Source organism: Trachurus trachurus (genome assembly GCF_905171665.1).
Source record: "Trachurus trachurus genome assembly, chromosome: 10".
Lineage (NCBI taxonomy): Eukaryota > Metazoa > Chordata > Actinopteri > Carangiformes > Carangidae > Trachurus > Trachurus trachurus.
The window spans coordinates 4,529,776-4,557,648 of NC_139894.1; the positions used below are offsets into that span (position 1 = coordinate 4,529,776).

At 42.5% G+C, this 27,873-nt stretch overlaps 3 protein-coding genes across 3 annotated transcripts in view; 1 reads left to right on the forward strand and 2 right to left on the reverse strand.

Moving 5' to 3' along the window:
* Window positions 1-1,234: 1,234 nt before the first annotated feature.
* LOC310992948 (uncharacterized protein) lies at window positions 1,235-11,027 on the reverse strand (the record flags this gene model as incomplete). Its single annotated transcript, XM_083981176.1, has 4 exons — window positions 10,896-11,027; window positions 7,106-8,742; window positions 6,214-6,309; window positions 1,235-2,924 (listed from the first exon to the last, which is right to left on the reverse strand). Exons 2-4 carry the CDS (start codon window positions 8,731-8,733, stop codon window positions 1,235-1,237), a joined length of 3,414 nt encoding a protein of 1,137 aa, XP_083837302.1. The 5' UTR covers window positions 8,734-8,742; window positions 10,896-11,027.
* A 1,899-nt stretch (window positions 11,028-12,926) lies between these two features.
* Window positions 12,927-16,709, reverse strand: LOC310992604 (putative pancreatic secretory proteinase inhibitor). The gene is made up of 4 exons (XM_083980701.1): window positions 16,584-16,709; window positions 15,357-15,388; window positions 13,915-14,027; window positions 12,927-13,187 (listed from the first exon to the last, which is right to left on the reverse strand). The coding sequence occupies exons 1-4, from the start codon at window positions 16,633-16,635 to the stop codon at window positions 13,142-13,144; spliced, it is 243 nt and encodes an 80-aa protein (XP_083836827.1). The 5' UTR covers window positions 16,636-16,709; the 3' UTR covers window positions 12,927-13,141.
* Window positions 16,710-18,970: 2,261 nt separating this feature from the next.
* Window positions 18,971-27,873, forward strand: part of polr2b (RNA polymerase II subunit B) — a 33,091-nt gene continuing 24,188 nt past the window's right edge. Inside the window, exons 1-7 of the mRNA XM_083980670.1 lie at window positions 18,971-19,105; window positions 20,706-20,778; window positions 23,253-23,403; window positions 23,491-23,603; window positions 24,276-24,495; window positions 26,920-27,078; window positions 27,626-27,790. Coding sequence (XP_083836796.1) covers window positions 19,087-19,105; window positions 20,706-20,778; window positions 23,253-23,403; window positions 23,491-23,603; window positions 24,276-24,495; window positions 26,920-27,078; window positions 27,626-27,790 — 900 coding nt within the window. The 5' untranslated portion in view covers window positions 18,971-19,086. The remainder of the gene's footprint in view (window positions 19,106-20,705; window positions 20,779-23,252; window positions 23,404-23,490; window positions 23,604-24,275; window positions 24,496-26,919; window positions 27,079-27,625; window positions 27,791-27,873) is intronic.

The following is a 27,873-nucleotide window of genomic DNA, read 5'->3' on the forward strand; positions in this document are numbered from 1 at the left end:
TCTCTTGTTTTTTGGCAGTGAGATTATTTTCGCCTGCTTCCATGCTTGTGGACATGTACCACACATAAAACTTAAATTAATTATATGGGTTAATGCAGGAGCTATCTGATCAACAGCTATTTTGAGAAACCTGCTGTCAAGGCCATCAACACCCGATGGTTTGTCTTTGCAGTTTTTTAGGAAATCCTTTACCTTGTTAGTGCTTATATTTTCCAGTTTAAACTTGGAGTTTTTTCCATTCATGATTTTATTTCTTATTAATAGGTGAGATATATCATTACTTAGATTAGACATGTTTCCTCTTATTTTTTCTAGTTTGCTAATAAAATAATAATTTAAATAGTTTGCAATTTCATTGGGCTTGCCACCTCAGAGACGGTTGTAAACAGACTTAAGTCCTGCAGGCTGTTGGTTTCTGGAGATTAAACTGTGGAGGATGTAAAAGGGCAGATGATCCTGCTGTTGAGGCAGATGAAACAACAGACATAGTTACAGAAGGACCAGACCTCTGACCTGCAACAGAGCTCAGGTGTGAGTGTGGTGATGTCACAGCAGCGTGGACCTCAGCTCATCATTCAGTCTCTTTACCTACCTACCTACCTATTTACCTATATTTTACTGTATGTTATTAGTACTTTCCTGCAGCTGTTCTTTTGTAGTACTGTTTTTGTCTTGTTGTGAAGCAGCACTGCTCTCTGTCCGAGAGAAATTCCTACCACGGGAGACTAATAAATAATTTTGATTTGAGTGTTACAGCCTGACTGACGCTCACTGGTTCATCTTCATCATCATCATCATCATCATCATCATCATCATCATCATCATCATCATCATCATCATCATCATCATCATCATCATCATTCTCCTCATCATCGTCTCCCCTCTGATGTGCAGAGACTGATCTGCCAGAGGAGGAAACACCTGTCTGCTCCACACTGACATCATGATGTGTCTGTCCACTTCCTGTTTCTCCTGTTCGTCCTGGACAGGAAAGCCCGTCCAAAACCACTTGATTGACAGTTTGGATCATACAATAGAAAAAAACAAAACAAAAACAAAAACAAAAACAAATAGGCAAAATGTTTGTTTTTTCAAATATTTTATTCTCTTAATTTTTCCACATTTATTTTCTTTTACCGATTTAGTGTTTTTGTTTCTATGATGAATACGTTATGTCTTGTCTGTGAGCACTTGATTTGAGGCAGAATGAAAAAAAACAAGTCATTTTATTGGTCTACTCAGTTTGATTGACAGGACAGATGATCAGAGGGGCGGAGTTTTTACCTCCATCATTAACACAGGGATTGAAGAGTGGGTGTAGTTTGTCAATGAAGCAGCAGCCAGTGAAGGAGTAGATGAGAGCTGCAGCATCTACGTCATAAAAGGAGACCAGACCCTCCTCATAATCCACAAACACCCCCACCTTCTCAAGACCAGACCTCAGAGTGAGATCGACTGGAGGGTCATCACCAGCTTCATACTTATTTCCATTTCTCAGCCTTATTGTCCAGTAACCTCTCTGAGGAAGCCATGTGATTAATTTCTTCCTGTCAACCGACTCTCTGGCCACTCCCACAATCCACTCAGTTTTTCCTTTGACCTGAACCTCAAAGTAAAATCTGCCTGAAGAGAAACTCTGTTTTCCTATGACATAAAAACCAATAGAAAATCTCTCTGGGTTGTCTGGGAGTTTCTTCTTCACATCACCATCATGAACTTGTTTTCCATCATCAGACAGGATGAGCCAGCGATTTGCTGTATCAGGATCCAGAGTCACATCCACTGCAAACTGCTGGACCCTCTTCATCTGCATCATCAGATTCAGCTTTGTCTTCGTCATCTCCTCCATCTGTCCACGGAGCATCTCCTCCAGCTGAGACACAGCTCTCACCACAGTCCCCTCATATGATGGACGGACTCTGACCTGTGTCCAGTCCTTGGTGGGTGGAGCAGCTTTCAGGGATGGGAAGCTTTGGAGGAGGTGGAGGTGGTCTTCAGAGAGTGAGAGCTGCTCCACCTCAGTGCTTCTCTTCTCCAGCTCAGAGATTTCCTGTTCCAGCTCTGTGATGAAGTCTTCAGCCTGTTTCTCTGAGCTTTGCTGTTTCTCTTCGATCTCCTTGATGAGCTGCTTCAGGCCTCTGTCAACAGACTCCTTCAGAGCAGTGAAGACCTCAACACCTTCTGCTTTCTCTCTGTCTGCAGCAGCTTCACTGAACTTCACTGACTGTTTCATCTCCTCAATCTTCAGTCGTCTCTTCTGGATCATCTGCTGAGTTTCAGCCTCTGTCTTCTGCAGCTTTGCCTTCTTTCCTTCATATTCTTCTTTCAGAGGAACAAACTCATGAGTCTTGTGGTCTAAAACAGAGCAGAGAATGCAGACACATGTCTGGTTGGTCTGACAGAACAGCTCCAGAGGTTTATCGTGCTTCCTACACACCCTGTCCTCCAGGTTCTCCACAGGCTCCATCAGCTGATGTCTCCTCAGACGTGACAGTGTCAGATGAGGCTCCAGGTGAGTCTCACAGTAGGAGGCCAGACACACCAGGCAGGACTTCAGGGCCTTCAGTTTGGTTCCAGTGCAGACGTCACAGGGAACTTCTCCTGGTTTGGAAACTTGTTGCTCTGAGCTGCTGCTGCTGGTTTTCTGTTGAGCTTCATGTCTGAACTGAGCAACAACTTCAGAGATGAACCTGTTGATCTCAAGTTGAGGCCTTGTTTCAAAAACCCTCTTACACATTGGACACTGACACCTGTCACTAACGTCCCAGTGCTGAGTGATGCAGCTCTGACAGAAGTTGTGTCCACATGATGTGGTGACTGGATCAGTGAAGACATCCAGACAGATGGAGCACAGGAACTGATCTTCAGACCTCAGGTGACCAGCAACAGACATGTCGACACACTGAGGGAGACAAAACACAAAAACACACAAATGCATGAATTGCATGAAATCCTCTTCACACCTCGATTGTAACCAAGCATTTAAATTTAATTTCGTTTTAACAAAAATGAAGTCAATCACCTGTGGAATCGACAATCCTGGAAAAACACCATTCTATTATTTTGAACATTACGTGCAAGCCAATTCGATTGTGATATGTCAAACTTCCATCTGTCCTTCCCTTCCTCATCTTTGTGTGCTCAGTCTTCAATGAGTAACACCAGTAATCCAATGCACCACACTCCAGTCAAGTATGTGGCAATGTACCTCTTTAAAGGGATATTCTGGCGTAAATTGAATTCATGGTCGAGTCCCCCACTCGAGAGATGAAGTCTGCCAACCTCTAGTTACTCTAGAGCCGTTTTCCCACAAAAATTAGCGGGTCGACGCGGTTTTCTAAACGCGGGTCGACCCGCTAACAATCGGCATTTGGCGCCTTTCCCATTGACCAAAATGAGCCGAGTCTGCCCCCCCCCCCCCCGTTGGGGGATCAGACAGAGCAACCATGTTGCCACGCTCTCATCCGCGGTGCAAGAGACACATACAGTCATGCCACAACCGCCCGCCGCGGAGTGTCCGTCCGCCGAGGCAGACTCTCTGTCTGGACCGCGGAGGCTGGATGATGGATGTCCGCGGCACAACACGTCAGGTAAACAGACTGTCACTTCTTTTCTTTTCTTTTTTTCAATCGTTTTTGGTCAGTGTCAGCCTCAGGTCTGTTGTGAGTCAGTTCACTAGAGTCAGTGTGACATGAAGAGAGTGAAGCTTCAGCTGAGTAGAGATGAAGCTCAGTGTTAGAGCTGCTGCTCACACAGTGAATATGATGAGCTGTACTCACCACAGGGGGGTAGCCAACAATTTTACTCAAGTAAGAGTATTCTTACTTTAGAAGAATATCACTTAAGTAAAAGTAAAAAGTGGCCATCCAAATATTTATTTGAGCAAGAGGAAGAAAATACTTGGTGAAAAACCAACTCAAGTAGTCGAGTATTTGAGTAACCATTGTTTTCTTTTTTTTATAATCAGGGCATGAATGTAATCAAATACACAAAAGTATAAAATAGCAATGAACAACTGCAGATATTGCCAAGGAACATCACCTAAGATAACAAATGAAATCTGTACAAGTAACTCTAATTAAGGCTAATTTAGCCACACTATCTTACTTGCATAAAGAGGTCAATGAACTGTCCATAAACTGTGTGTGTGTGTGTGTGTGTGTGTGTGTGTGTGTGTGTGTGTGTGTGTGTGTGTGTGTGTGTGTGTGTGTGTGTGTGTCTCACGCGTCGTGTTGGTGGCTCTGTCTGATTGGTGAAACAGAGTCAAATGTCATTACTGGCTACGAAACTCAGTCATGTGACAAAGCTCCTGTTGGAAGTATCGTTGTCAACACACAAAAAACAGTTTGTTCATTGGATCGATAAAAATAAGTAGTGAGCGCAATGTAACTCAATGTAATGAAGTAAAAGTACCACTTCTTCCTCACAAATATACTCAAGTAAAAGTAAAAAGTATGCTGCATTAAAACTACTCTTACAAGGACAGTTTATCCAAAAAGTAAATGCATTACTCACCAGTGTTTGGTAGAGACTCTGCTGTGTTGCTAACAAACTCCGGTAACACTTTATTTTAAGGGGTCCTTGTTCCTGTGTATCTACCTAATTAATTACAGTGTAATTACCTATGTAACCGTATGTAATAACATGTACTTACATTGTAAATACATAGTGTATTTTCGTGTACTTACAGGTCCTTGTTACACTTGTAATAAGAAATGCTTGTGCAAAGAGAGAGGCCACTTTGGCATTTCTTATTACAAGTGTAACAAGGACCTGTAAGTACACCAAAATACACTATGTATTTACAATGTAAGTACATGTTATTACATACGGTTACATAGGTAATTACACTGTAATTAATTAGGTAGATACACAGGAACAAGGACCCCTTAAAATAAAGTGTTACCCAAACTCCTGATGGACTCACTTTGACTTTCTGTCTCGTCTCAGTCCTCGACCTCTCAACTCTTTAGTCTTAACTTCTGGACGGTGACGCTGTGTGTCTGTGATTTTATTGTGAGCGTTTATCAGGTGAACATGGAACAAAGTTGAAGCTCCACCTGACAGGTGGGAGGAGTCACATGTATGATTGACAGCTGCTGGGTGAGGTCCACCATGAAGAACCTGGACCAATGCCCACAGCCTGACCTTTGATACCATCATCCTCCATAAACTGGGTCATAAACTATAAATCTCTCTCTGCTCATGGATGTTGGACTTCTTCACCAACAGACTAGAGTATCAGGACCAGGAAATGACATCATCAACCACAATCCTGGACTCAGGTGAACCACAGGACTCAAGGCCCTTTCACACCGGAGACGTATTTTTCGTGCGAATAATTCGCGTGTCAATATTTTTTTTCGAACCCCGGTTTTCATCACGGGTCCTTTCACACCGACCGCGAATGTTTCGCGGCGAAAATGCGGCACAATTTTTTTTCGGAGCGAGGTCGATTTTTCTGAGCTTTCGCCCGGCGAATAAACGCATCAACCAATCATGTGGCGTGAAAAGGAGGTCGGCCACGTCACACCCACCACGTCAGAACACACACAGCTGTTTCCCATAACAGACGGTGGCCGCACAGTCTCGGGCCGCCACAGTCTCTCACAGGAAAAAGAAGTTGTTGTTTCACCGTCTTTGCTCTCATCTCTGCCAGTCAGCCCCTCCACCTGCCGTCTCTCTGGGCACGTACACACACAGACACACGCACACACACACACACGGACATGCGGGCGCATGGACACGTGCTTGGCCGCTAATGTAAACAATAAATAACCTGTGTCTCGGAGGAGGAGAAGAGAGGAGGAGGAGGAGGAGAGGAAGAGGAGGAGGAGAAGAGAGGAGGAGGGAGGAAGAGGAGAGAGGAGGAGAGGAAGAGGGGGGGTAAGTGGAAAGAGGAGAAATAGCAATAGAGTGTGTCCATACTGTCAGGACAGTGATCAGATATTGATCAGTGATCAGACAGTGAGCTGCTGCTGTGTTGAGTGAAGTTGGTAACAAGACAACAGTGGCATACCGTAGCAGCGAATACATGAGGGATAATTAACAGATTAGAAATGACGTGGAGGCGAAGAACCACCCGTCGCAAAGCGAAACTTTGGAATTTAATTGTCGCATCGTCGCATATTCGCGTCGCCGCCGGTGTGTATGGTTTTGATGCGAAATATTTGGCCGCGAATATTTCGCAATTTCGTGTCGTTTATTCGTTACGTCCGCGGTGTGAAAGGGCCTTCAGTCTTGACCTCCTTAAGGACTTTGTCTCCATCCAGTCCTCCAACACCAGAGTCCATTTTGCGGATGACACCACTGTGGTGGGACACAAAGAAACAGACTGGAGGTCCAACATCCTGGCCCTACAGTAAACCACCATAACAAAGGAGCTCATTGTGGACCCAGGAGGTCCAGAAGAACCACACAGCCCCCACTCTCCATCAGTGGGGAGGAGGTGAAAGATGGCTGCATCACATTTTTACACCTCTGTGGGCCACACCACTTCCTGTTTCCCCTGCTCATTCTGGACAGAAAAACCCGCCCAAACAATTTGATTGACAGCTTTGCCCTTACTAAAGAACAAAAGCACACAAGTGAAAGTCTTTTAAAATAATATTTTATTCCCTTAAACTTTCCACATTTATTTAATTTTACAGATTTGCAGTTTTCATCTCCATGATGAAGAGGTGATGTCGTGTCTGTGAGCACTTCACTGACTCACTGCATGTTTGTATAAAATACTTTTTTTTAAATTATTTGTCTGTGTCAAAAATACCAAATAAAGAGGTAAAAAAAAAAAAACCCAGACACTCATTACTAAGGGGGTGTGGCCTTTTTGAAGCAGCCAATGAACAGTAAATAACAGGTAATAAATCTGTTTATGTTTACAAACCAAGTCACCTGCTCTCAGACATACAGAATCAGCCATTGATTATCAATTAGAATCTGATGCATCAGTGTATTAGGCTTCACTTTTCACTACAACTTAATTAATAATATTAGTACAACACGACACAAAACACAATACGTAATTCATTTAGTTATTTTCTTCAACAACAAAGAGTTTGATTGTCATGAAATTCCATTGGTCCAGTTTGATTGACAAATCTACTTAGATTTATTGACAGGGCAGAGGATCAGAGGGGCAGAGTTTTTACCTCGTTTTTTGCCACAGGGGTTGAAGAAAGGTTGTAGTTTGTCAGTGAAGCGGCAGCCAGTGAAGGAGTAGATGAGAGTTGCAGCATCTACATCATAAAAGGAGACCAGACCCTCCTCATAATCCACAAACACCCCCACCTTCTCAGGACCAGACCTCAGACTGAGAGGGACTGGGGGGTCAACACCAGCTTGGTACTCATTTCCATTATACAACCTTATTGTCCAGAGACCACCCTTAGGACTCATGGAGAACCAACCCTTCCTGTCAATCGACTCTCTGGCCACTCCCACATACCACCAAGTTTTTCCTTTGACCTGAACCTCAAAGTAAAATCTGCCTGAAGAGAAACTCTGTTTTCCTAAGACATTAAACCATTCAGAAAATCTCTCTGGGTTGTCTGGGAGTTCCTTCTCTTCATCACCATAATGAACTTGTTTTCCATCACGAGACAGGATGAGATCAGGATGTGCTGTATCAGGATCCAGTGTCACATCCACTGCAAACTGCTGGACCCTCTTCATCTTCATCTTCTTCATCTGTCCACAGAGCGTCTTCTCCAGCTGAGACACAGCTCTCCCCACAGTTCCCTCATAAGATGGACGGACTCTGACCTGTGTCCAGTCCTTGGTGGGTGCAGCAGCTTTCAGGGATGGGAAGCTTTGGAGGAGGTGGAGGTGGTCTTCAGAGAGTGAGAGCTGCTCCACCTCAGTGCTTCTCTTCTCCAGCTCAGAGATTTCCTGTTCCAGCTCTGTGATGAAGTCTTCAGCCTGTTTCTCTGAGCTTTTCTGTTTCTCTTCGATCTCCTTGATGAGCTGCTTCAGGCCTCTGTCAACAGACTCCTTCAGAGCAGTGAAGACCTCAACACCTTCTGCTTTCTCTCTGTCTGCAGCAGCTTTACTGATCTTCACTGACTGTTTCATCTCCTCAATCTTCAGTCGTCTCTTCTGGATCATCTGCTGAGTTTCAGCCTCTGTCTTCTGCAGCTCTGCCTTCTTTCCTTCATATTCTTCTCTCAGAGGAACAAACTCATGAGTCTTGTGGTCTAAAACAGGGCAGAGCATGCAGACACATGTCTGGTTGGTCTGACAGAACAGCTCCAGAGGTTTATCGTGCTTCCTACACATCCTGTCCTCCAGGTTCTCCACAGGCTCCATCAGCTGATGTCTCCTCAGACCTGACAGTGTCAGATGAGGCTCCAGGTGAGTCTCACAGTAGGAGGCCAGACACACCAGGCAGGACTTCAGGGCCTTCAGTCTGGTTCCAGTGCAGACGTCACAGGGAACTTCTCCTGGTTTGGAAACTTGTTGCTCTGAGCTGCTGCTGCTGGTTTTCTGTTGAGCTTCACGTCTGAACTGAGCCACCATCTCAGAGATGAACCTGTTGATCTTCAGCTCAGGTCTCACATTGAAAACCTCTTTACACATTGGACACTGATATGGTACATTAACGTCCCAGTGCTGAGTGATGCAGCTCTGACAGAAGTTGTGTCCACATGATGTGGTGACTGGATCAGTGAAGACATCCAGACAGATGGAGCACAGGAACTGATCTTCAGACCTCAGGTGACCAGCAGCAGACATGTCTACACACTGAGGGAGAGAAAACAAGCATATTTATTTAAAATTACGACCTGTGTCTTTAAAGGGATATTCCGGCGTAAGTTTAACCCTTGGTTCAACGAACCGTAACACCGAGTTAGACCCCCCCATAACAAATAGCATAGTATATGGATCCACTATCAACCGATCAAAAAGCCACTTATAGACACAAATAATGCTCCGAACAGCACCAAACATCATCAACAGTACAAACAGGGTCCCAGCCCATAATACGAGGCATCAAACATCTGTTAGCTTAGCCTGGTTTCTATTGAAAAGAGACGAAAACAACTCACCCACTCTCCTCCAGTTATACACTATGCAGCAGCTTTCCGCGTCTAGCAGAGAGTCCAGGCACTGACAACACACACCGAGTCCGACTGGCAGCACAAACATCTGGTTTCAGCGGCCACCGATAGGCAGTGACCACACTGACCACTTGATTCCCCCAGGTCCAGCACATATCCTCCACCGGCTCTCTCCCTCTGTCACTTTTATCCTCCATTTCCAGCACATAGACGCCCCCAGGTCCAGAACATAGACTCCACCGGCTGTTCAGTGTTCACTGGGAAATGAACGGAATTGGGAATTTCTAACTTTATATTATTTGCGGGAGAGAATCACGTAAACAAGCGCGAGATTAGCCGCGACATCACATGCGCGATCAGGACGACATTCGTTGCAGGAAGAGACTGTCTGTAATTTAGTGAAGCAGACATCACAGAAGGGACAACACAGCTGAGTTTATGCAGTTTGAGAACAACAACGACTGGTTTCATTTCGATGGGCGCCCCTATCAGTTTGAGACCGAGTTTACTGAAGACGAGCTGAAGAAAATGGAGGAGAAAAGTGACAGAGGGAGAGAGCTGGTGGAGTCTATGTGCTGGACCCGGTGGAGTCTATGTGCTGGAAATTAAGGAGAAAAGTGACAGAGGGCGAGAGCCGGTGGAGGATATGTGCTGGACCTGGGGGAATCAAGTGGTCAGTGTGGTCACTGCCTGTCGGTGGCCGCTGAAAACAGATGTTTGTGCTGCCAGTCGGCCTCGGACGTGTGTTGTCAGTGCCTGGACTCTATGCTGGACGTGGAAAGTTGCTGCATAACGTATAACTGGAGGAGAGTGGGTGAGTTGTTTTCGTCTCTTTTCAATAGAAACCAGGCAAAGCTAACAGATGTTTGATGCCTCGTATTATGTGATGGGACCCTGTTTGTACTGTTGATGATGTTTGGTGCTGTTCTGAGCATTATTTGTGGCTATAAGTGGCTTTTTGATCAGTTGATAGTGGATCCATATACTGCACTGTTTGTTATGGTGCGGTCATTGCTAAAGTTGCTACAACTAGAGAAGCTAGCGGTTAGCAGACTTCATCTCTCGAGGGGAGGTCTAGCTCGGTGTTACGGTTCGTTGGACCATGGGTTAAATTACGCCGGAATATCCCTTCAAGAGTCTGATTCTCTGATTAGGGGGCATGGCCGTCGTACGGTACTATAAACATATCATTCACATCAAGTCTGATGTTTGTGCCGTTTTAAATTTAGTTCCTTAAACACCTAGTGACATTTTGTTATTGAACGCCACCCTGTGCTTTTATAAACTTAGTAATTTGAAGTGTAAATAACCAATCAGAGAAGAGGAAGGAAAGACCACACTAATCCATCCCTATTATCCTGAGCTGTTAATGAAGAATAGCAGCAGACTGAACTGCTCTATTATTTTCATTTGATCAATATTGAAATTACAATTATTTAACATGATTTGTCATTTCAAAACAAAAGGTTTTCTGCCTGTGTACTCATTCCTGTTATACATGAAACAGTTTAAAGAAAAGCATGTCGCTTTTATTGTGAAAGAGCAGCAGGAAGTAGAGAGTGATGCAGCTGTAGCAGGTGATAACTTGACGGCTCTAAAACCAGGAAATGAGGTGAAGCGTAGAGAGAAGCTGAGAGTTATAAAAGTCCTGAGCAGAGACACAGAGACACTTTAAAGTGGACTATAGTGTCTCTGTGGACAAACAGCCTGAGGTCTGTTGTGAGCCAGTTCACTAGAGTCAGTGTGACATGAAGAGAGTGAAGCTTCAGCTGAGTAGAGATGAAGCTCAGTGTTAAAGCTGCAGCTCACACAGTGAATATGATGAGCTGTACTCACCAGTGTTTGGTAGAGACTCTGCTGTGTTGTTGACAAACTCCTGATGGACTCACTTTGACTTTCTGTCTCCTCTCAGTCCTCGATCTCTCACTTCTTTAGGTTTCACTTCTGCACTGTGAGGTTGATCCTCTCTGTTTCCTTGTTGCTCCTCCTCCTCCCACTGCAGCTCTGTGTGTCTGTGCTTTTATTGTGAATGATGGAGCAAAGGTGAAGCTGCACCTGACAGGTGGGAGGAGTCAAGTGTGTGAGTGACAGCAGCTGTTTATCTCCTGATGTTCCAGCAGCAGAGCGCGGGCTGACCCGTAGCCCGCGGGTCAGCCCGCGGGGCGGGGCGGTGCGGGTCAAGAAATCTTTACTTTATTTGCGGTGCGGGGCGGGGCGGGTCATTAAAAAAACTGACGATGAAGTTCAGAGTGTGTTATCAGGGCCGCGCTGATGTTGACGAGAAAGCCGGCGGAGGTGTGAGGGAACCTGATGAGACGGCGGCTGGGCGCATCAGCAGAGCGGGGTTGGTTTCACAGAGAGCAGGGACTGGGGAGGACGAGAGGCGGCGGCCACCGCGGCTGCTACACGCTGCACTGTGACTCTCTCACTCCTCATGAGCTCCACAGTCCACACTGACAAGCTACCGGCAACACAGCACCTCTGTCTGCCCTTTCAAAGTAAAAAAGGCCGCTGTCTGACGTTTAATAGCAGCGGGGCGGGTCGGGGCGGGTTGTGAAAATAGATGCGGTGGTGCGGGGCGGGCTGGGGCGGGTCAGAATACTTCTAGATGCGGGACCCGCGGGTTGGAAAAAAACCCGGCCCGCGCATCACTACTGGGAACCACTCAGGAGAAATTAACATCAGTCCAGCAAGACATTTAAATATGTAGAAACAGATTAAAAGAGATCAAATAGCTTCATCAGAAAAATCTCTCACAGTAATGATGTGAAACCTTCAGCTCCTCCTCCTTTCAAAATTAAAGCCCCAGTGTGTAACTTATTTGGCTTTTTATTATCAAAAATCAAATATGTCTTTCATAAATACGTATTTCACTGAAGTTGAATCTCAGCTGCATACAAATGAAAGCTTTCTGGTACCTTAGAATGAGTTGTTACAAGTCGTTACAAATACATAAGTGGGCGACGCACCGAACCGAGGCGGCCATGTTGCATCGCCATTTTTTACGTTGAGTGGCAGCGTGACCGTAGGTAACCACGGAAACTCAGCGGAGCTGTGGGCTCGGCCTGTTAAAACTGTCACCACTGTGTAGTGTGAGGAAGGACGGAGGCACTGGTGTTGCATTCAGGTGCAGTCAGGCAGACGGCCGTCGGTTGTTTGGTCCTGAGGTTCTGTTCACTCAACACTTTCCCAGTCTTTCACCAGCGTGTTGTTTTCATTCCTGGTGGAAACTGGTTCATGTTGGATCATGAAGGGTCCAAATGTTTAGAAGCTCGTTATCTAAGAGTCTGAAGTTACCTCTGAACAAGAAAAACCTTGAAGATCTTCACTATGACACCTTCAGTCTTCAGAGATCTTTCATTGTAGCTGCAGCGCCCTCGTGTGGCGATTAATAAGATAACAAATATGAAAGAGCCTCAGAAAAAGCTGAATCTGCTTCTTCATGTTTCTATTTATTGTTAAATCTCCAACCTGACGTCTGTAGTGAAAAACGTTTTTAGCTAATTTTCACTTGTTTCAAACATATTTTCACTTGAAATTAAGTAGAAAAATCTGCCAGTGAAAGCAGGTTTTTTGTGCTTGTAGTAAGGAAGAAAAACTTGCTCCACTATCACTTTATTCTAAGTGAAAATCTGCTTGAAAGAAGGAAAAAGTGTCTAAAAACAAGCTGCTTTTTAATGTGATGAGTCTTATTTTAACTATAATGAGATTAGTTTTGACCAGAAATGACATTTTGACTAGAAATAAGACAAATATTATTGGTAAGATATTTGAGTTTTTGCAGTGTACCGCTCCTTTAAGTTAGCCACAAGCAACAGTGAGCCTGCTGACTGATTATTACAATAACTTCATTCAGGAAAGATCAAGCAAAGAGCAGAATATATTTATTTTTTTAACATTTCAATGGAAAAAAATCATTTACAAAGATAAGAAAATATAAAACAAACCATTATAAAATAAATGTAGATGATAAATGAGCAGCCAGATGTGAGGGTGCTACTGCTAATTAACACCTAACAACTACATTCACAATAGCAGTCAAAGCTTTGTGTGGTGGCGATGTCATCCGTGTTGTGTTTTCCTCAGCAGGGTCCGTCCTTCACGATCAGGATGTCAGCATTGTTCACCCTGCAGATAAATAATCAATAATCATCAATGGACCAAGTGGACCACGCCCTCCTACCCAGTGCACTGCAAAAACTCACAATCTTACCAAGAATATTTGTCTTATTTCCAGTCAAAATGTCATTTCTAGTCAAAACTGATCTAATTCTACTCAAAATAAGATTCGCATTAATAAGTAAAAGCTTGTTTTTAGACACTTTTTACTTCTTTCAAGCAGATTTTCACTTGAAATAAGTAGAAAGATCTGATAGTGGAGCAAGTTTTTCTTTCTTATTACAAGCACAAAAAAATCTGCTTTCACTGGCAGATTTTTAAGTTAAGTTAAGTTAAGTTAAGATTCCTTTATTTGTCCCACAGTGGGGAAATTTACATTTGTGCAGCAGCAGCAAATAGCAACAGGATAAAAGAGAAAAAAACAGAATGAAACAAGAGGAATATAAACATCACACAACAATAATTTATAGAAAAGATGATTTCTACTTATTTCAAGTGAAAATTTGTTTGAAACAAGTGAAAATTATCTGAAAACAAGTTCATTTTTAGGCGATGAGTCTTATTTTAAGTGGAAAGAGATTAGCTTTGACTAGAAATGAGACATTTTGACAAGAAATAAGAGAGTTTGAGTTTTTGCAGTCGTGTCAGGATTTTCACCTCTTCATTTGTCCAAGTATGATATCACAACGTATGTAAGTTATGATGAAATATACAAATAATGACAATGTCGACTCACTGTCTGTCTGCACATAATGCACATTCGTTTGGGTAGGTCACGCCGTTACTCCCACACACTGGAGAGTAGTTCAGAGGACACGGCAGAGTCAGTCTCCTCCCCAGACACGAAGGCTGCAGAGAAACAATCACAAACAACAATCTAAAGTATGTTTATGTCCGTCAGTTACAGTATCATATCTGAGGCCTTCACATCTCCACATAGTGAGTCACTGTCACTGTGTCTTTAACAGATCTGTTCAAAGTAAAAACCACCAGATTGACGACATGTGAAATAAACACAGGTAGATTCATGTTTATTTAGGTGAGTTTAAAGTCATAGTCAAAAACCAAGTGTCGTGAATTCAGATTTTCATCACTGCAACAAAGTCTCCTCCATCTTGTTCATCTGCATTAGGCTCTCCGTGGTCCGGATTGGACTATACTGCCCCACAAAGGAAAAGTTTTTCCTTTTTTTTTTTTGAACAATCAAAAGTGTGGCAGATTCTCTTCAATCTCATAGAATTTGATATTGGTACTGTTAAAATTTCCAGAGATATTGGGCTTTTTATTTTGCTGTCTATCCAAAAAAAGGCACTGTGAAACCAAGGCAAAGTGCTGTATCTGCACCAAAACACATCAGAAACTAAAAAAAAATCTCAAACATTGGTTAAAAACAAATCAGACATGTACCCATACAGCATAAATACTGTTTTAATCTGATGTCTGTTCCCGGGGCATATGGTATACAGTATTGTTCTATATGTTTGGGTTGAAATTGTCTGTTCTTATTCTGTTTGTCTGCGTCTGTTTTGCCTTGATATTGTCTGTCTGTGTTCTGTTTTGTAATTGTCCATTGTATGATGTCACAAGGTTTTAAAGTCTTCTATATTTATGTTTTTTTTTTTTTGAAGAAACCTGCCTTGGGACTGCGGCTTAAATTTTGCAGTTGTGCTAAGTCCGGCACATTTACACTGATGCTTAATGCATCACTGTTGATGAATGTGCACTGTCCCAATTCAATAAATAAAGAAATGAAATGAAATGAAAACCAAGGCAACAGTGCAGTATCTGCCATAAAACGGTCAAAATTGGTCAGAAAGACAAATACATTTAATTCAGTCCACCTTTATCTAATCAATTATAGACTTGGTAGTTATAATTTGATGCTTAACCTGACAATGAAAAACACAAAAAGCTGTTTTTCTCAGTTTGGCATTTTTACAGATACTGCACTTTGCCTTTGTAGGGCAACACAGTACAACCACCTGAAGGACAAACACTGAGCCAGGTTTTTCTTGCATGAAGTAAAAACCTACTGTAAACCTTCAACATGCTGGGGACAGTGTGGAGATTTACAAAACACTTACAGGTTTGTGGTCCTCACCAGACATTAAAACGATTCTGTTTAATTTCCTTTAGTTGTGATGTTTGTGAAACTTGCAGACGTGTTTTGTTTCTTACCCTCCTGTAGCGGCTGGACTCATCTTCAGCATCTAACAGAGACAAGTTCAACAGGTTAAATCCACTCTTACTGGACGAGACTCTGAAGTTTTTTGTCTTTTTTTTCTTTTTAATTTTTTTTTTTATCAGGGAGAAACATAAAAAGTCATTTCAGCACCATTACACACATACAGAGCCAAACAAAAACATGTATTTGGACAATTGTGCTAACATATTCTCCAAGCTATTAGCCTACTCCCTTTAATTTTACAATGTTTTAAATAGGAACATTTGAACAAAAGAAGTCACATTTACTAATTTTTCCATCAAGATTAATAGACTAGACTGGTACTTCAAGCCAAAATAGAGGTACTTAAAGCAGTTCAGGTCTCCGTGATCTTATATCTGATCCACTTGGACCACAAACTCTTAAATTTCTCCGAATGCAATTTTAGAGCGAATGTCAGTCTCTCCCATGATGTAGATTTCCTGAACAGTCCCGCAGTCTTCCAGTGTTGGTGTGTTGGGTCGTAGCCATTTCCTGGTTATAGCTTTCTTTGCTCCAATCAATAATATCTTCATTAGATATTTGTCTGCTATGGATTGGATATGTAATGCTATGGAACAAGAATAAATTGAGCTGACATCAAATTGTATAGTCATTTGAAACATATACTTCAGACAATCAAGAATGTCATGCCAGAAAGATGAAAGTTTCGGACAACAATTTGTTCCACTACCTTGGTGTCTCTTCTGAGCAGAAAATCTCACAATGTTTTTCCATCCAAACTAGACTCTGAAGTTTCATCTGCATGAGTTGACCTTAAAGGGAATAGTTCACCCAAAATTCAAATTTCACTCATTATCTACTCCCCCTCATGTGGACTAAGGGTTGGGAGAAGCTCACTTTTCTTTGTCCAAAAAGACACACCAAAAAACATCCAAATACCTCCATAGTGCTCGTCTGTAATGTGGTGTGTCTTTTTGGACGAAGAAAAGTGAGCTCCGTTCTCAATGCAGTGCTGCACGGAGCCCCGCTGTAACTCAGAGAAGCCACGGAGGACTCTGAAACTTCTCCCAGCCCTTAGTCCACATGAGAGTAAGTAGATAATGAGTGAAATTTGAATTTTGGGTGAACTATCACTTTATAAGCTTGGTCACCTGAGTAAACATCAAGTGGCAGAACGTATAACAAGCTTGGTAACCACAGCAACAAGTCCCATTAAAGGACACCTGAGCCAGTCTTACCTGTAGAGAAGAAAGCCGCCACACACAGGAGCAGAAAGATCCTGCCAACCATACTGGAACCAAACCCAAAGTGAAACTGTCTAAGAGGAGCTGGAGTATTTTCTGTCACTCTGATTGGCTATTACCGGTGGTGTGTCTGTGTGCACGACCTTTGTGAGTGTGATCTTCGGCATCGGCGTGCTGTCGTCATATAGACAACAGGCTCTGTGTTGCCGTCTGGCCTCTTTTTGTTCTGGCTTTAATCTGGGGATCAACACCGTCGGCTCCCACATATCGCTGACTCCAACACAAACAGTAGTGACCCCGACTCCCGACGGCAGGAAAACAAGCTGCAGCTCTGTCACGAGTCTGCACCACAACATGCACACAAACAAACACTAGGCCTACATCAATGGTGGGCGATGGCGAGCAAAAGCCAAGAGCGGAAAAACAGCTCTGAGTATAACAACAGGTCCAGAAAGCAACCTGAATGTTGTGAGCTTTGAAGCTCATGACTGTAAATTAACTTTAAAGGGATACGCCAACATTTTTTTTTCGTGTCTTGCCTCACTCCCGAGTCCATGACCAGCAGATAGACACCATCCTTTCAACTGTGTGTGCAGTAACAAGGGAGATACGGGCAGAGCTGGCGCTCCGCTAATTAGCTTAGCTCAAACACTGGAAGTGTATAGGTAGTGTTAGCCTGCCTCCACCTAAAGTCGCTAATTAGCTTAGCTCAAACACTGGAAGTGTATGGGTAGTGTTAGCCTGCCTCCACCTAAAGTCATCAGAGAAACTCTTCAGCAACTCTAAACGGAAACCGGCGGGCCGATCTTCGTCTCAGAGCTGACAAAACTCTCGGTAAGGCATCTTGAGCGGTCAAATGCCGCTAACGGGAAGAGATCGGTCAAAACGGAGGGTTCAAGCTAAGACGCTTTATTCTGGTTCAAGCTAGCTACATCGAGGGTAGGTTAGCTTCCTATTTCAAAGTAAAAGCACAAATTCTATTGTCATGGTTTTCTGTATGTAAAGGGCAACGGGTGTTTTATTTTGTGAAAGTAACCGGAAGTGCGTTGGTCACAACGGCTAGCTTGAGTAGCGCCGAATTCGTCCAAACAAAATTGTAAACAGGTATTTAGACAAATTATCGACACACTGCTGATCTAAACGGCTACTTTCTCGCCTAAAAATGTTTGAAATGTCGATAAAGTGATATATTTACAGAGTTTAGAGCTAAAATTAAATCAGCTTCTGACTGCTGCTTTCGGCTCGGGTAGAAGGCAGGCTAACACTACCCATACACTTCCAGTGATTGAGCTAAGCTAATTACGGGCGATACGGCTCTATCTCCCTTGTTACTGCACGCACAGTCGAAAGGATGGTGTCTATCTGCTGGTCATGGACTCGGAAGTGAGGCAAGACACGAAAGAAAATGTTGCCGATCCCTTTAAGTTGCATTTGATTACATGCAGGATTAATGAAAATATTGCTGATCTGATGTATCTGATGTAAACCATGTGATCTGAATAAAGTGAAAATAACACATGCTTTGAAAACCACTGGTTGTCACTCCGTCAGTGTTACGCCGCAACAAAACATAGAGAAAGCAGTGCAATGTGGAGCACTACAAAAATACTTGATTGTCGGGTTCACAAATGAAAGGTATAGCCTACGATGGAGCATGGAACTGAGTGTCAGTGGTGTGTGTGGCGGTGTTTGTGTGCTATGTCGTGTGTGAGCTGCATTTGTCAGGTGCAAAACAAAACAGAACAACGTGCAGCAGGAAGGAGAGAGCCAGGCAGCCCTCAGCAGGCCTATCAGAGAGAATTCAAGTATCCAGTAGCACACATGCATAATAATATAATAAAATATAATATAATATGATATGATATGATATAATATGATATAATATGATATTTTATTATATTATATAATATGATATGATGTAATATGATATAATACAGTATAATATGATATGATATAATATAATATAATATATTATGATATGATATGATATAATATAATATAATGTAATGTAATGTAATATAATACAATATGATATGATATAATATAATGCAATGTAATATAATACAATATGATATGATATAATATAATATAAGACCATGAAAGAGCAAAATAAAACAGAGATTAGGAAAGTAAGAAAACATACACACTAGCCTATATAAATTATGTATATTATGAGATAAAATTAGAACAAGTAGAAGAAAGTATTTAAATATTTTAACAATTTTTAATTAAATATACAGTGTGTGTGTGTGTGTGTGTGTGTGTGTGTGTGCAGTGTCGCGGTGCAGACTGAGGGGGGCGCTGTGACGTCACCGTACAGGAAGAAGGAGAAGAACCGGAAGTGCCCTACGTTACGTTTCGTTTCATTTCCGGGCCACGCGCTCTGTTGTGTCGTTGTGGCGGAGTTTTCTGATCCAGAGGAGTTTTTATAACCATATATAAATATCTGTATTTAACTTCCAGGCTGCAGGTGAAGTGAAGGTTTTCACAGTTCACGATGTACGACCAGGACGAAGGTGAGCCGCGGGCACGAGCACAGCGCGTCACCGCTCACCTGTTGACACCTGTCTGTCGGTTTATAACAAACATTAGTTTCAGCTTATAGATGTATAGATCTTATAATAGATCTATGGGGCTCTGGTTATAGATGTGTACATATAGCTATGAGGCTCAGGTTATATATATATCTATGTATATGAGGTGTAGCTAATATATAATGTAATATATAATATAATTCAACCGGGAACGTAAAGTGTTAGTTACGTTAGCTACACAGCTGCACTGTTTCTGTTTCAGTCCGTCAACTGGTCGGAGAAAAGCTGTTTATCACTCCGTTATTAAGTAAATTATATGTATTATATTCTTATAATAGATCCGTGATTCATCCGTTAACTTTCACTCAGCAGGAAACAATAGTTAACTTAGCAGTTAGCTGCTAACGTTAGCTGCTAACGTTAGCTTCTCCTGGTGAAAACAGACTCACGTGTTCTGACAGAGATCACGTCATAAAACACTGAATACGTCATAAATAAAACACGTTAACGTCTCCACCCGCGGGCAGTGATCAGTGATCAATGATCAATGATCACTGACCAGGTGTTGACCTGACGGCGCGCTGCTAACAGCTACATGCTAACTGAGCTAATGCTAATGCTAATGAGATGCTGCTGGTGATTCCCTGACGTCACAACACACAATAAGCTGAAACAACAATAACACAGCACAAGTTAAAGGGATAGTTCAACATTTTGGCAAATTGGCTCATTGCACATAATCCCTATAGTCATAGCAGTAGGTTTGTTACCTTTAATTGTCAGTGCAAGCTATTTTTAGAACGGCGGAGCGGAGCCGTGAGCTGCTCAGAGCTACGCTACAGAGGCTCATTATGGGAGTTCTTGGTTTCCCTCATCAAACTCATCAAATACACAATCCAACAACTCCACAACGCTCTGGTGGACAAGTTGTGACCTGCACATTCACCACGCTATGAGATAATAACACAACGTTACCAGACAGAGTTGTTTTAGAGGGAAATACAGAGACTGCTGATGAGAAACTGTCCCTGAAGGCAACGTGCATCAGTGGTTTTGCATGAATTTCCCTCTACAGTCATAGTGTAAAGTGTCTGTAGATGTAATGTTGTTGTAAATGATTCAGGTCGACGCTGCAGAGAAACTAACAGCGTTTTTTCCCAACGAGGCGTTCTGAGTTTCAACCAGTTACATGAGCGAGTTGAGAATGAGACTGATTGTTATACGGTATATGATGACTATTTTCCAATTAAATTACTTATTCACTGTACAAGTACTGGATACTTAAAGTCGCCCTAAACCAAAAATAGATTTTTTGACATTATAACCACCAAGTCGGTGTCGTGTTTGGTTTCTGCTACAAGAGTCGCTGACGCAGCCACAGCTGAGCTTTTTAGATTTGAAAATGCAGTTTCAAAACTACAGCACCCAGTCGGGTTTAATACGTCAGAATCCCTAGCAAACAATCCCGTTGTTTGTTTGTTTTGCATCTCATTTACATAATATATGTTAGTTCAGACCACTTCCTATTGATTTATTATTGTTGTGTTGATCAATGACATTATCTTTATTGATCATTTGACAGATACTCAATACGATGAAGATGAGGATGAAATCACTCCAGACTTGTGGCAGGAAGCCTGTTGGATCGTCATCAGGTAAACTCACCCAGACCTCACCTGGATGACATCATCAGTAGTGTTAATGACATCGTCAGTAGTGTTAATAATCACAGTGTTTAATGAGAATAAACCAGAAGCTCCGGGTCATCTATTATTATTATTATTATTATTATTATTATTATTATTATTAATCTTTATTGCAGACACAACAAGCGGTCCATATCAACAACAACAGACATGTTAAAACAGATTTAAGAAGGAGAGAGAGAAAAGGCATACACACAGACAGAGAATCAACTCTCCACATAATTCATAAGCAGGCTATCCCACCAGTGTTTTCTAAGCCTGGAGGAATACCTATAGCTAGGGCTGCGTACCGAACTTCGGTTCTTTTGTGGCACCGACCGAAATGCTTCGGTAGTACCGAGTATCAAAACATGCCTCGTTTTTCGGTGCCAAGTTTCGGTACCCGGAGGTTAATTACGTGATCAAGATGCTGTCGGTGATCAGCTGTAACATTACGTGGTTGGAGCATGCAGGGTGAACGTCCTCTTTTACCCGCACTGTCCAGGGCATCCGGGTTTGTTTGTTTGTCCATTAAAATGTCCGGTTTTCATTGTTTTTCATGTGCTTAAATTGACTGGCGCTTTGCACAGAATGCTCCGGTATTTCGTTGACGTTCATTGACGTAATTCCCGAGAGGCTGCCTCTCTGTGCGGCTCCGCGACGCGCACATACAGATTATGATCTTGGCAACTTCATGTATGTTATCAGTCCCTCCTGCCTCTTTCTGTCGCCTCTGTATGTGCGGCTCCGCGACACGCACATACAGAGGGAGCAGACGTCGGAGCAGCGTTGCCTCTGCTCGCAAAATTCTGGGGCGCAAGTGTAGCTGTAGCAGGGGCGGACTGGACATCTCTGTGTTCTGGAGGATCACAACACGGCCGGCGGCCACCACGTGACCGTTTTTTTTTTTTTTTTTTTTAAAGGCCTACCTGACAGTAATGCTTAGGGGAGACCAGGAACAGTTGTAACACTTTTTGCATTTTCCCTCAACAAATCAGAAACCTTTAGCCTATTTAAAAACCTTAATATGTCAACTACAAAAAAAAATGTATGAAAGTGGTTTTAAGTCATATTTTCAGGTTGCAAAATTCATCTAAATAAAGTGACTGCAATGTAGTTTGTACCCTTAGAAAAGCTGCTGGTTGAAATAGAAAAATACAACTCAAGATTTGTACCGTAATGCGAAATGTAATTTTAATTTTTTTAGAATTGATATTATAAAATTGGTATCGAAAAAAGTATCGTTAAGGAACCGGTATTGAAGTGAAGGTATCGGTATCGGTACGGGTATCGAAAAATTTTGATTGATACCCAGCCCTACCTATAGCATCATCTAGGAAGAACTGAGGAAACACTAATTTCTTGTCCTCTTTGCTCCTGACTATCATGACATTACTTTTCTTGTCATTAAATTTAATGTCATAAGCATTCCCATACTGTGAACATACTAGGGCTGTCAGAACGAACTTCGCTATTCGAATACAATTCGAATGTTAGTCAAAATGAGAACATTCGATGGTGGAAACTGACGTTCGAATGTTTTTAATGAGGCAAATTAACGTGGTGCGTCGCGATGTTCAGAGTAGTACACATGTTGATAAAACAACATGCAGTTATTGTTGTGCACACGGTAAAGCTGCAGCTTCAAATATACAAGCAGAGTTTTTTTTTAATTGCCCGTTCATTCGGCTGCCACGGTGCGCGTATGCGTCCCACTCCCCACACACCTTTTTTTTTTTTTTAATTGATCGATCCGCGGACCACTTGTGTGCTGATCACGGATCAGCTGTGATCTGTTGCACCACAAGTTACTCTGTGCCCTAACCCCGCGAGGCGGGGGGGCGTCGCCCCCGCCTGTGAAGCCGGGTTTCCACCGAATCAACGATCTTTCTTTTTTTTTTTTTTTACCGCAACATATGGTTCACGTCAAGATAACTTATGTATTTTTCCATAGTTCTCTTTGTTTAACACTTAAAGACTTTTGGTTAAGTAACCATGGACAGCTCCTATGCAGGTTCGTTCTGCTGTGTCGTTGTCGCCACCCCCCCCCCCCTATAATGTGATTAAATTTTTTTTTTAAAAACCCATAAAAAATTCGAATATTAGTCGAATATTTAACATAAGATGGGTTAGAAATTCGAACCTGATTTCGGGGGAAGATTGACAGCCCTAGAACATACCTTTAACAAACTTTGTAGGCCAGCACTGTATGGACTAAACATCTAGAAGCTCTTTACTCTGTCTTTACTGCAGCTCTTATTTTGAAACCCCTCTCTCTGGCTTTACCGTAGCTTTTATTTTGAAACCCCTCTCTGTGCTTCCTGCAGCTCTTATTTTGAAACCCCTCTCTCTGTCTTTACTGCAGCTCTTATTTTGAAACCCCTCTCTCTGTCTTTACTGCAGCTCTTATTTTGAAACCCCTCTCTCTGCTTCCTGTCCTGCAGCTCTTATTTTGACGAGAAGGGCCTGGTGCGACAGCAGCTGGACTCGTTCGATGAGTTCATCCAGATGTCGGTGCAGAGGATCGTGGAAGACGCTCCGCCCATCGACCTGCAGGCTGAAGCTCAGCACACGTCGGGGGAAGTGGAGGAGCCGGTGAGACGCTGCAGCTGCACCTGCACCTGTGACATCACTGATGACATCACCGGTGACATCACTCTGACCTGTGTTTCTGTGTTTCAGCCTCGTTACCTGTTGAAGTTTGAGCAGATTTACCTGTCGAAGCCGACGCACTGGGAGCGAGATGGAGCTCCTTCTCCCATGATGCCCAACGAAGCCCGACTACGAAACCTCACGTACGTCACCTGCTCTCACCTAGGACTGTCCCAAACGATTATTTTTCTCCCGATTAATCTATCGACGATTTTTTCGATTAGTCGATTAGTGTGCATTCCTCTTCATAATCTTTTTTTTTTTTTGGAGGAGAAAAAGTGTGCCACATCAGTTTGCTTTAACCTGGAAAATAGACAGATAAAGCAGAGTGCACACTGAAATATTAGCACAATTATTTTGAATAGGCACATTTATTTAGTATAGTCATGGAGCAGGCCAGTGTTTGCTCTAGGATGTTCTTTAAGCCGGGGGTGCAGGACATCACCCTCACTTACGACCTGCATGCTGTGCTGCGTCCGGGTGCACAGAGAGCAGCAGCGGAGTGGATTTAAAAAATGTACATCTATGGATACATACACATTCGCTATAATATAATTTTTTCCAGCCCTTCAAAGTGCAGGAAAAACGCAGTTTTTATTTGGAGCTAACCAACTGCTGATCGGCGGGCGCTAACCCTGGGCGGAGGGATACGTAAGTTGGTTAGGTCCAAATATAAACTGCTACTGCAATTAAAGTACTTAGGGGCTATTTGTAGATCATACAACCCCACTTTAAAAAAATGCTACTATCCCTTTAATCTGGACAGCCCTAGTCTCACCTGGTCTCCTCACTCTCACCTGGTCCTGGTCCAACAGGTACTCTGCTCCGCTGTACGTCGACATCACCAAGACGATCATCAAGGAGGGCGAGGACCAGCTGCTGACTCAGCACCAGAAAACCTTCATCGGTAAAATTCCCATCATGCTTCGCTCCACCTACTGTCTGCTGAGCGGCCTGACGGACAGAGATCTGTGTGAGCTCAACGAGTGTCCGCTGGATCCTGGAGGCTACTTCATCATCAACGGCTCCGAGAAGGTACCAGCTAGGCTAAGCTAGGCTAAGCTAAGCTAAGCTACGCTAAACTACGCTAGCGCTGTGTCCATGCTAAGGTAGCTGGAACTGGACAATACATATACTACATATATTTACAACCAGCGGTTAGCATCCGCCGCTACCACCTCCTCCCAGCTCACCACAGCGGCTCCTACTCGTTACAGCATCACACTGGAGGCTCCTGGTTAGGGATGCCACGATTACTTGTTTTCACAATTAATCGTGGTATTAAATGCCACAATTATTTAATCGTAAAGATTCCTAAATACTGTTACTTTCACAAAAATGTGATGTTGGAACCTTATTGTGGTGGTAAATGGGGTTAACTCAGCCAGTCTCGAGTGCAGTATCGGGGTCCCTCAGGGATCGGTCCTTGGACCAATTTTGTTCTCACTATTTATTAACAACCTGCCTAGCCTTGATCAGAATGTCCACACTTTAATGTATGCAGACGATGTAGTGATCCTCAAGGAAGCAAAATCCATCACAGAGGCCTCATCCTCTCTCACATCAGCTTTATCATGTATCGAGAAATGGCTTACTGCATCTTGTCTCTTGCTTAACACCAAGAAATCTGCTTGTATGATGTTCAGCAAACGACAAACGAAAATAACCAACTCTAACGTGTTTGTAAATGGTGTGGAACTTGACATAGTCGAGCATTTTAAATACCTGGGTGTTACCCTAGATTCGACCCTAACATTCAAAAAACATGTCAGTATACTATCTAAAACCACCAAATTTCACCTGCAGAACTTCAAGCAGATCAGACACAACCTGACGGATACAGCAGCCCGAATGTTTTTATTTTCTGTAATCCTTTCCCGTATCGAATACTGTCTTACAAGCTGGTCCCTTACAGGTGTAACCACCCTCAAGTCAGCTGAGTCTCTTTACAATAAAGCTCTAAAGGTATTCGATAAAAAACAAACAAGACACCACATTTGCAACGTCCTTAACAGACACGAATTACTGAGTTTCAACAACTTAGTTGATTTTAAACGAGCCTGCCTGGTACACAAAACCCTGCACAACCTGGCCCCCCCACCCTTAAAAGATTTTATAAAACGCACTGATAGCCAACCAACTACAAAGGTCACCAGATCAGTAGCTAGAGGGGACTGTGCTATCCCCTACAGACGTACCACCTTCGGTCAGGCTGCTCTGTCCGTCATGGGTTGCAGGATATGGAATAGCCTGCCGCTCACAGTCAGAGAATGCACCACACATATTACTTTCAAAAAGCATTTAAAAAACTGGTTGCTATCAACCCAGACCTGCACCCACTATTAGAAGTGTATACCTATTTCTGACTGTTGTATTACTGTTATGACTGTGTTGATGTTGCCATTACTGTAATTTTGCTGTGTTGCTACCATTACTACTACTACCAGTACTATTATTATTATTATTATTACTATTATTATAATAACTAACATAGACAAAATAGCAATATGAATAATGCCATCACTAGTTATAGGTCGATATGTATATGTGTGTATGGATGTATATGTATATATATATATGTATGTATATATGTACGTATGTATATATATGTATATGCGTGTGTGTGTGTGTATATATGTGAATGTGTATGCATATATATTTAATAGTATTATTACTTACATTATTATTATATAACCTTTAGTTATTCATAGCAGTGAAAGTGATTAAATTATACCCTTAGACCTATCATTGTAACACAGCTCAACTAGATATTACTCCCAGGACCTTCTACGCACTTTGATGATTATAAGCACTTTATCATGACACGGTTGCACTTTTGTACTATCTGAATCTGTATTATTTATCTTTTGTACTGTAAACTGACTGCTGCTATTTTATAACATGCTTTTGTTTTTATTTATTGTAATTTTTTTTGTACCAGGGAACATCTATGTATGGGACAGCGGATGTAAATTAGCCTGTGGCTACAATCCGGCGTGTTTACGATTGTTTTCGTCCATGAACTCGCATTGTCCCATTTTAAAAATAAATTGAATTGAATTGAATTGAATTGGCAGCTGTGGCGCAAAAATAAAGGTAAATGCACAGATACGTAACATTGAATTGGTAGGAATTTAAATGTTAGCGTGTCATTTTTAATTAAAAAAAAGGCAAAATAAAACAAAAAATGATTGTTGAACATTTAAATTCCTACCAATTCAATGTTACGTTAGTTAAATGGACCAGTATCTGTGCATTCGCTTTTACTTCGGCTCGCATCTGCCGATACGGTTCTGACACAATCTTTTTTGGAAAGTGACGGTATTCCTTTACGATCAATTAATTGTGACGTTTAATACAGTGATTAATTGTGAAAACAAGTAATTGTGACATCCCTAGTAGATATATATACTATATGTAAGTATGTCTATGCTGAGCTAACAGCTGCTGTGTCATCAGGTGCTCATCGCTCAGGAGAAAATGGCGACCAACACCGTCTACGTCTTCGCCAAGAAGGACTCGAAGTACGCCTACACGGCCGAGTGCCGGTCCTGTCTGGAGAACTCGTCCCGTCCCACCAGCACCATCTGGGTCAGCATGATGGCCCGAGGAGGACAGGTGAGTCCCGGCTGCACCTGGAGACACAAAACAGCTCCTGAGTCCTGATTACCGATTGATAAACGTTAGAGGTGAGAATCTTTTACTGTCGATTCTGATCTTTGGGGCTACGATTCGATTCAAAATCGATTTTCGATTCAAAACGATTTGATTCCTAATGATTTCTGCTTCAGTCTGTCGATGTGAAAGGATCCTCATGATCTACTCCATCTGCTTTACAAGACAGAATGACTGAAGTGTCTTTTTCACATTTATGGAGTTTTAAACATTTATCCATGCTTAGATGGAATTGTTGAAACTGTTGCATAAAAGCAATATCACATAATGCTTAAGTAACAAAATTAAAAGTGCCTCTTTATTAAAAAAAATAGTGCAGTTAAACATGCTGCCTTTTAAATTCTAAGGAAATGGAGGCCGACAGACAGCAGATTTGTTTCATTTTCATATTTTTTATATCGATTCTGAATCGTATTAAATGAGAATTGCGATTCTTATGTGAATCGAATTTTTCGCTCACCCCTAATAAACGTAATGATTGCGTTTCCAGGGCGTGAAGAAGAGCGCCATCGGGCAGAGGATCGTCTCCACGCTGCCCTACATCAGACAGGAAGTTCCCATCATCATCGTGTTCCGCGCGCTGGGCTTCGTGTCGGACAGAGACATCCTGGAACACATCATCTACGACTTCGACGACCCGGAGATGATGGAAATGGTCGGTCTCATTATTGATAATTGGTCTTTTATTATAGAACGAATCTCCTTGTTGTTTACAACTACTTCCTGGTAGAAAACCAG